At 44.3% G+C, this 10075-nt stretch overlaps 1 protein-coding gene across 1 annotated transcript in view; it reads right to left on the bottom strand.

Annotated features, from left to right (window-relative positions):
* Window positions 1-325: 325 nt before the first annotated feature.
* LOC128306496 (netrin-B-like) overlaps window positions 326-10075 on the bottom strand; it is a 58150-nt gene continuing 48400 nt past the window's right edge. Inside the window, exons 3-8 of the mRNA XM_053044028.1 lie at window positions 6055-6243; window positions 3340-3489; window positions 2762-2857; window positions 1623-1688; window positions 1300-1501; window positions 326-1228 (exon numbers count right to left, since the gene is read on the bottom strand). Coding sequence (XP_052899988.1) covers window positions 1087-1228; window positions 1300-1501; window positions 1623-1688; window positions 2762-2857; window positions 3340-3489; window positions 6055-6243 — 845 coding nt within the window. The 3' untranslated portion in view covers window positions 326-1086. The remainder of the gene's footprint in view (window positions 1229-1299; window positions 1502-1622; window positions 1689-2761; window positions 2858-3339; window positions 3490-6054; window positions 6244-10075) is intronic.

Here is a 10075-nt window from a genome sequence, read left to right as displayed (position 1 = left end):
TTTATCTTTCGAGCTTACATAAACAACAACGCATACAATGTACCGATGTCAATGAACTTTTGACACATAAGTACACTCATACACACCAACACGCGCACAAATTTCGTCCCTGGTCTGAAGTGATGAGTGACGGTCAATGTTTGCCGTGTACGACGACTGTACTGCGTGGCTAAGTGCATTAAACGCAACACTGTACCGGAAATATATTCCTTATTCACGATTCCTACACTTACGCGCTACTATTTAACTTCCTGCGGGTTGCTTCCATTTTTGTGTATGGTTGTTTTTTTTATATATATATATATCGCAAAACTGCAACCCCACTCCCTACTGCAAATGGCACCGGAACGAAACGGCTAAATCAGGCTACAATCAGGGAATAAGTGGGTAATTAAGGGCAAATGGAGGCGTAACAAAACAGAGCCTACGAAATGGTTGATTTACCTTTTCGTTTCTTCTCGTTTTTTTTCTCTTCTCGCACCCATTTCTTTGTTTAACAATTAAGCTTCTAAAAATGAAACAAGAACATGCCCAGCTCCTGTTGTATGATATGACCGAATCTGCCTAACGGGTGCACACTACGCACCATGGCAAGATCACCTCAATAAACATTAAAAAAAACACCTCTTACTGATATGCAGATAAAGCAGACTGACACTAGCGTACAAATGATTAATAGAGATTACATTTGGGTAATAATAATTTAGTGGAAACAACTTCGCACTACTGGTGGTGGTGCCAGGCAAGAAACGTCATGCGCGCCCCACCTGCTTCCAGAAGGAAAAACAAATCAGGTTCGCGCGTCGAGTTTTCGGTGGATTCCGGGGGTGGGGAAAAGGGAGGAGGGGGCATGGTTGGTTTTGTTTGAGGAACGGGTGGCATGAAGAATACTATTGGCGGTATGCCATCTTGCCGCTGCACCAGCCGGATCCTTTCCCGGCCTGCCAAGTGCAGCACCGAAGAAAAGACATCTACACACTAGAACTCGCTTTCCTTTTGCCCAGCGATCACGCGCACGAATTACGGAATCGAATTTATTCGGCTACTTTACGTGGTCGATAATTCGAGCGGATGCCGCTGGTCGGTCTAGTAGCATGAGCCCGCCTGTTGCTGATATCGGCGCAGCCGCCTATTCCAGTCATCCTTCCACTCGATGATGATCGTTTTCGGGCCGAGCATTAGATTTTCCGCATTGCTCTTCGCGTCCATGCCGAGGATCAGGTAAGACCTAGTGACGACAAAGCGAAGCGGACAGTGGAACACCTCCGGCAAGGTAACGTTTCACACCCATTCACTTACTTGTTGATCTTGATGTTGGGACAGCGGCAGTCAAGATTCTTCGACGGTACCAGCAGCCCAATGCTAGATTTGCGCTGGCTTGCCATTAGCAGCGGTCCGTTCGATTTGAACACCGATTGCACCTGAAGATTGAAGCGTACCTCGTCACGGGGAGAATTTTTGCCTCCCGGCGTCGAACGGCCCGTCACCTTCGCCATGATGGCTGTGTTATTATACAACGAAAGCGAAAGAGAGAGCGGTGTAAAAAGTGTAAAAAGATACAGATTGGTTGACAGAGCCAGGCAGGTTGGTAGTGCAAATTGGAAATGTAAACAACCAATTACCATAATCGCGTTTGCAGAATTTGTTCAGGTTAAGCCGCTTCGTGTCGAATTTGCATTTGCCACAATCTGAAAGTAAGAAGGATTATAAAAAAAAAAACAAGTAAAGGAAAAGATTTGATTGCGGGCATGGAAGGATCACAATAATATTATACTGAGCGTTACTTTTAAATCTATTATTACTAACAAGTACGAATAACCAGGCGCACCCATCAGGTTGGGAAAATAGTTATTTCCCCCTTGATTACTTATTTTATTGTATTAATATATATTATAAATCAATAATGTGATGGATCCATTTACTTTATCTCAATAGCAATAAATCAGTCAAATATTATGGATATTATTTTCCAAGTAAATTTATAATATTTTATCTCTTACATCATTATTTTTTTCAATCTTTGATTTCATTACTTTTAAACATAAAACATGAACCTCTAAAATGTGAATGTGAAAAAAATCTATTTTAATCTATTTTACTCTATTTTCATTTTCTACACACCTATAATCTATTTATGTGATTTTTAAACGCAAACTTGTTTACAAAATATGGGATTTAAACGATAAAAATGCAACCCTCGATGCTATTGGTGAGCTCAAAACGTATGAAATTGTTTTTGTTTTAAATCTCCAGTGCATTTTATTTATATGCAAATTTTTTGCCTCAATAAACCAATGAAACGCATGCTAAAGTTTAAGGTTTTTGTTTTTGCTTTTGGGGGGCCAATTTTTTTGCCATTGCACCCCGCTTTATTTTCATTGTATGAATTATCAGGAAAATAAATTCCAATAAGTGAAACGAATCGAAAATAACAATATTTTGGCACACGACCAGAGCGCTACTAACAAAACAATATAAAAAAGCAAGAGAGAAAAACACAGCCAGTCTGGCCGCAGCAAACAAACAAGATGAAGAAAAAAAACGAAAGGCAATGATGCGATAATAATTGGCACGGGGTGAAGAATTGGCACATTGGTTTGGCAAAAACAATTGCTTTTTCGTACTGTACATTTATCTTGAAGGTTATACCTTTTCCTGCTTCATATCTTTCGTTTCACGGACGGTCTAATGTTTGCCCTATGGAACTTCAAAAACATCATTTCTTATCGAATAAACATAAACAATACGTTACCGTACTTACTTTCTTTGGTGCTTTCGCTTGCATCCGGATCGTACTGGTAGGATTCTGGTGCAGTGTTCTGGGCTTGGTGGTTGATGTTAATGACTCGAGGTATTTCTATGACGGTTGGCGAAAAAAAGAGGGACAAGCGTTACGGACCAGATGCTAAGAGAGTTCAAACTACTCCCCCCGACAACTTATTTATATTTTTATCTTGAACAATTAATTTTGCATCTTGAATGTTTTTTGTTGCATGCAAGTATTGCCTTCCAACCTCATGGGAGACACCGATAAGGGACAACCTTATATAAGTGCACTGGAGCTGAAACTGAGAACACCGAATGGAAACAGTCATTTTCATATTCAAACTCACTCACACAGCTACATAAAGCAACACTGGTTCATTTTAATTAACTGTCTCATTCGAGTGTACAGTCCCCGTCCCTGGTGCAGCTGGAGCACGGTGTCCCAAAAAGGTGGAAGGCACTGCGCTGCACGGTGTCTTGTACACGTTTGGATGCCCGTTCGTTCCCGTTCGTGCGCCCGTATGTTTGCTTTTGTTACCCTCTCGGCCCTCCGCCACCGGTTGGCTTACGTACTTATGCACGGTGCGATATGCGAGCGGCTCTGCTGGTAGCCGCGGGTGCATCGGTTGCAGTTCAGTCCCGTTACGCCTTCCTTACAGGTGCACTGGCCCGTCGTGTGGTTGCAGCTCTTACCAGACGACCCAATCGGATGGCAGTCGCATGCTGTCCGGATGAAGTTTGCGGGGTTTGTTTGGCGCATGAAACAGACACAGAGAGAGAGAGGGAGAGAAAAAAAGGGAAAGGAAATGAGAGAACGTCGAAACAAGGAAAAATAAATCAAACGAAACTAGAGTAATAGTGTAGTGGAATGATTTATGGAGCCTGTGAACCGTGTGTTGTGAGCCGGAGTGCTTGAGGAAGGGGATTGTAAATTTAGTGAGGTTAGGTTGGTGGTACATCGGGAAGGGCTGTACACAGCAAAAGACAGAGTGAGATCTATCGATTGTTGGTACTGCCCCCCACAGGTACCGGTGAAGCAAGGCCACGGGATTTGTTGTTATCTTCTGCCTGTATCAGCATCCCCAACCCTGAAGGTTACGCGTTACGCTGGAACGCGCGGCGTACTCTACTACTAAACGATTTCTTTTAGAAACCCGCCGGGGACTTCCACTGTATTTCGCGAAGCATTCCGCTGTACCGTTAGTAAATTGATTTGAACCGGTGGAGCACACTGTACCCCCTGGGAGGAATCCGCTCCAGTAGATGCCGCTACTGGCGCATGTCTGGAGCACCGGGAAACGAGCGCTAATGATGATTGACTCCTGCAAATCGAGCATATCGTTTCCGCTGTTTCACGACCGATGAAGACGGAACAGTAAGCTAATTAGTTATGTCTGTCTGCATCCAGAACCACTCGCGGTCCGCAACTCGGTCTGTCCGTATCGGCAGTCCGCTCAAGCGGTTCTTGTTCTTGTTGCCCTTGACAATGATCTTTAATCAAACCAGTCGTCGGAGGTACTATCGCCACAGTTAGTTGCATTTGCACCATGACTAGACAGATTGCAGATGGTCAGAACTTCGGAATGCTGAAAAATCTCGACGTAGAATGGGAGATACCTCAGAAAATCAGGAACTTCGATAAAGAACAACATGCAGATAGCCTCGATACACCTAGATATCATTTGTTTTGTTCGTCTACATCTTCCCTCACGCTAGACAACTTCACACCAATAGCTTGTATGCATGAAGTACCAACATCCAGTCAGACAGCAAAGTAGCAATTTGATTCGCTCCAGCATAAATCTTGTCGCGTGTCGCGTGTCGCCCACATACACACCGCAATTCACTTTCAGTGCACTGCTGAATGTCTCTATTATTTACCTTAATTAAAACAAACCATCCGTTCATCACGCACCCTCCGGAGTGCGGCTCAAAACCAGTCATACAGCAGCTCAACAGCCGACATCGCCCGCGGGGTCTGGCACTTCCTTTACGCTGGCAAAAGGTGAATGGCTCCAAAACCGACGCGATTTTGTTATTTTGTGTGACGCAGTTTTGTCACACGCAAACCATTTCAAACAGTACAAACACACACAGGCGTACATTTATCTCACTTCACTCAACACACGCACGGTGCGTCAAACCATGAGCACACACGTGAGTGGGCAGCAAAGGAGCCTCTTCAACAAAAAAAAAAACAAAAAATCTCGTCGAAAATCGAGCGGCTACTGAAGTTACATGTTACTACCACACAAGAGCGGACGTTCAATCGCTCAGGTGTTGAAGGACAAACACACCATAGGGTGCCACATCTGTTAACCGTGCACAACCGTGTTTGCTGGCGGATCAAAATTAAGCAACGCAACGCAATCCCCTAAAACATCAAAGCGGCATCGTTTGCAAAAGCCGAAAAGTGCTACAAGTCACTCAAGATAAACAGTTACCACATGCTGCTCCAACAAGCTGACCGGCAAATGTTGGTTTGATTCAATTATTTATTGAATAAATCGGATAAATCTAATCTAGTGGTTGGGCAAGTCCTGGCGGAGAGTGCATCTTTGTTACTATTATATAACAACAACCGAGAATGGCATGAGAGTGGTACCATGCTCTCGTTACTTTGCATAAGGTCTAATATACCGAAGGTCGTGGCTCTAATCTCGTTAAAACCGTCACGCTGTAGCAAGTTCATGATTATCCCTGAGGATGTATTAGGTTCTAGCGTTACTAGTGGTAGCGTTACTACAGCGTTACTACTGGTATGACCTGTAACGATCAGGAGCGTCATAGTGACAGCTGAAACTAACAACGGATGCGTCAGGCGACACACTCTCGGCGTTATATAGAGACATTTATTAAAGTTAGGTTAGTTAGGTTAGGTTAGTTTAGTTACAAATGTTGTAATAAATAACATAATTATATACATATTTATATATTTTTAATAGATATATTGTTAGATTTTTTAGTAAATTATGTTCGAATCGGGGTTTTATGAAAGCATTGTGAAGCTCTGGTATAGATCGATACGAAAGCAAAGGTTTTCTGTGGCGATGACAATGGGCGATAATCACCCGCTGCTCGGCTCAGCTATATCGTGGGTGTTTTAAGACTCTTGATCAATGGACGATTTTAGATGACGAATTTAAAGCCTAGCGTATGGTTGATCAAAGAGGTACTCAAAAAAATAAAGGCCACACTACCAAATACATCTCCAGTCTCTTACTGTCATTAAAAATCTGTGAATAATAGTATATGTGCATCAGTAAGTGGTAGTACTGGTATACTTACGCTTGCAGGTTTTCTTGTGGGTGAGCGGTTTGGATGGATCCTTGTAGAAGCCCTCGCGGCAGTAATGGCAGTGGCGCCCGGCTGTATCATGCCGGCAGTCCGTGCACACACCACCCGAAACACGTCCCGACATCTTGTACAGCTCGAGATTGAATCGGCACTTCCTGGCATGGCCGTTACACTGACAGGCTGGGGGTAGAATGGGGCGAAGCAGAAAAAAAATGGAAAACGTTAAGCACCGCATCTATGTACCGGAGATTCTATTTGGGAACGACATTCCCCAGAGTGTTGTTTGGGGAAGCAGCAATAAGGGAAAGAACGGATTGGTTTCGCGCGTCTTCCAACATTCCGTTCCTTCGCCACACACACACACACGCTTGCGTTTCAAATTGCCTGTAAATTGGGTCGCATATTTTAAAAATCAAAAGGACAGGCCCCCATTTCGACACCCGCGGTTCCGTGGTTGAGCAGAAAGAAAGGACGTAATTGATAATTCATTGCTCCCCAGGGGAGTGTGCCGGAGCACATTGCCGAAGGGCGCCGACATGGACGCATGCAGGCAGCACCCTTTTAAGGCGATTACGCCGATAGTCCGCCAATCCGGAAGGACGCTGTGCTGAGCCGCAAGCGAGGTAACGAGGTGCAACGTGAAGGAAAAGGAAGACATCAGCAATTTGTCGCTTCAATGAGAAAGTGCATCTTCCCGTGAGCAAGATCCCCGAGCGGTGGGGATCTTCTCCCCTATGCAATGCACAGCCCTGCGCTACGATGTTCGGGGCGATCAATCGAGCGAACGACGACGTGTGGACGAATATGGAAACCTGCTCCTGCGTGATGCCATGTCGTCCACCAACAAGGCAATGCGCCCGAAACGGCATGATAAACGGCAAGATACGAACCGTGTGATAGCGACACGAGCTGCAATGCCGGGCGGAGATCCCCGTGTCGTGGAATCCGTCCACAGTTCCGCAAACTCGCGTAAAAGGTAAGTCCCAATCGCCGCATCTTGCGAATTGCCTCGGGGACTCGCGGGCAGCATGCTCAGTATGGATGGATGCGCAGCACAGCACACCAAACTGTGCTCCCGGATGGCGGGATAGGCAATACCGTTTACCGAAAATTATTTCAACCCTCTGCGGCCCCCAAAAACGCTGTTCATCCGATTCAGCTTTCGGACTCTGGATCACAATGGAACAATAATCAAACCAGACCAACAGTCATGTTTGTTGCGATCATGTTCGATGTCCGGGACAAACTGCTGCTGTTCGTGACGGTTTCGCTTCTGCGGACCCCCCGACTTCATGCGCTGTCTGTCCGTTTGAAGGTTACGGAGCTCACACAGAGATATCCATAAAAATTGTCATAGTACACCGGGACACGATTTCTGTGCTCCGCATTGATTGTCAACAAATTTGCTCAACCCAGCAAAACCCATATAGTATGGCGTGCGCTATATAGTCTCTCGCTATATAGAACTACTGACGACTCTGGAAGCGAAAGCGAGATAGACCGAGGGCAGAAGTTGTTGCCTTCCACACCTAGCTTTCTTGAGACGGATTTCATTTTGAGGCATTTAGCAGTGGTACTGGAGTAGTTGTCACAATAGAAACAAGACCTACGGTTGGCTTGTAGGACAAGTGACACGGAGCTCCCTATTAGACTCGGTACGGTACAGTTACGAACTCTGCTTTAATATCTAACCCGGGAAAGGCTTGGTTCCTCGCAAACGTGACCTACACACCGTAAGTTACCCTCCCCAAAACGAAGACCCTTCTTGTCGATAGCGGCGAGCAACAAAAACAGAACCCCAAAGAAGGTCGTCCCATCGGCACACTGGTTTCACTGGTTTACCACTCCTCCTACCACCTACCCCAGGTACCCAGAAGTAATTGCGAATGTCGACACGTCGTCGTACATCCTGGGAAGGTGGCAGCAGAAAGAGCCATTTCTGCTTTTCTTCACTGCCAGATATCTACCGTATAGCTATTCCATTCTGTACGATCCGGACACATTCCTGTGGAACGGTGTGTGCGGCAGGTGCGCAATGCCCAGAAAAGGCAGTCAAATTAATATCAATAATCATTTGCCACGAACGTTTACGTTTGGTGGTCGTCTCCCAGCGTACCATCGTCGAAAACCAGACCCCGGTGAGTGACGTATTGGCGTTGATCGATCGATCGATTGGCCGCATGCATGCTACGCAACCTGTCCTGCTGGGTCGGTACCAATCGGCTCGGGTACTTGCATGACAATTCGTCTTCACCGTTCCGTACTCTGTATGTGTGTAAAACATGATCAACTTTTTTTTCCTCTCAGTTACGCAAACATGCGTGTTTGCTAAGGATAAGGAAAAGGGCAGATAGCGAAGGTTAGTGCTGTTTTGCGGGAATTGTGTCACTGCCGAAGGAGATGTCGTGTTTCCGCGTCAGTTGTTCCATCACTCTGCGCCAAGTTCTCGACGCCGCATTGTGCGGACAATCATCATACGCAGAGCCTTTTTGTAAGGCAAAAGGTCAACCAGCACGTCCACTGCGTCTGAACAAGATGGCGGAACAAAGATAACCAGTAAGGGACCATAATTCCTTCGGAAAAACGTTGTAGCGTTGAGTGCTTTGCCTTCGTAATCGTAGCTATACAATTCAATCTAGGAATGTCCATGGCAACTAACAAAAGAAACTTTATGACTCCTCGAAAACCAGCGTCATAAAGTCTCAGATACCCCTGCCGTCTAGTGATATTTCTCTCCACCATCCTCAACTCCTTCCAAACTCACCGTAAAATGATAAGAAATGTGAATATTAATGCACTACAAATTAGAGATGTGCGCGCTGAGTACGAGTGAGTGAGTGAGTTGAAACCTTCGAAAGAGTGAATGAGTATAAATCAGCACGAAGAGTGTTTATGATTCCTTTTAACCACTCTTTTGCGTGTATACTCACTCTCACTCTCTTTGTGCCGACTAGAAACTCACAATTCACTCTTTTGAGATTGTAAACACTGAAGAAGAGTGAGTAAACGTGTTTTGTCACTCTCTTTGGATTTGAGATGAATAAAATGAAATTATAGGTTTACTGTGGTTTGCAATAAACAATTTTGATGGATGTTATTGGCAAAGCCAGCGGAAAAATAAATGTACAAAAAATATGTTGATATTAAAACAAATTATATGATAAAAAATTATAAAGAATAATTCATCACAACTAAAGCATTATTCCAATCCAACAGTAGCGATAAAACAGTTTTACTCACTCTCACAGGGTAATTATAATCTAAAGAGTGATAAAACAGTTTTATTCACTTCTGAGTGAGATTCTAGTCGACGCAGAGAGTGAGAGTGAGTATACACGAAAAAGAGTGGTAAAAACATGAATGCAGTGTAAAACTTTTTAATGAATCTCAAATGTGTGGGTAAAGGTTTCAAATCTTTAAACCCACTCTTTGACTCCGATTCAAATCATTGAAAAGAGTGATTATTCTCATCTCTACTACAAATGTAAGATCCATATGGTAACCACTCGGATACGGATAAGAAGGATATCCTTCCTACCCGTACAGCGCATTAAATCATAAAGTAGCGTAAGCAGGAAACCTCCTTTGGAAATACGATTGAAGTGACAATATTCCGCGATTAAAATGTGTACAGCAACAATGGTAGTGCGCTCTCTAATTTCAGAGTTATTCACAGGGTGATACTATTGCGGTTAAGTCACTGGTTCATGCCATATCCATTTACAGCAGCTACCGGCTCCCTACCAAATCGGGTCTTCCATTTCCATCAATTGCCAAACCCATATATGGCACTAAATCAACACACTGAACACATGTTGCTTCTGTCCCCGCACAGTGCAATTCGGGTCAGTGTGATGCATCATGCCATTCGCAGGTGTGCAAAATGGTATAATCTGAATGAATGTGTGACCGCACGATGGGTTCATCTTGAGTTTAGTTTACGATTAATATTTCACATCAGCTTTATTTCGTCCGCTCCAATGCCTATTATTTGTTCCCAAACGATCAATAA

The sequence above is a fragment of the Anopheles moucheti genome, chromosome X, assembly GCF_943734755.1.
Source record: "Anopheles moucheti chromosome X, idAnoMoucSN_F20_07, whole genome shotgun sequence".
In the NCBI taxonomy this organism is placed as follows: domain Eukaryota; kingdom Metazoa; phylum Arthropoda; class Insecta; order Diptera; family Culicidae; genus Anopheles; species Anopheles moucheti.
This window is presented reverse-complemented; position numbering and strand designations above follow the sequence as displayed.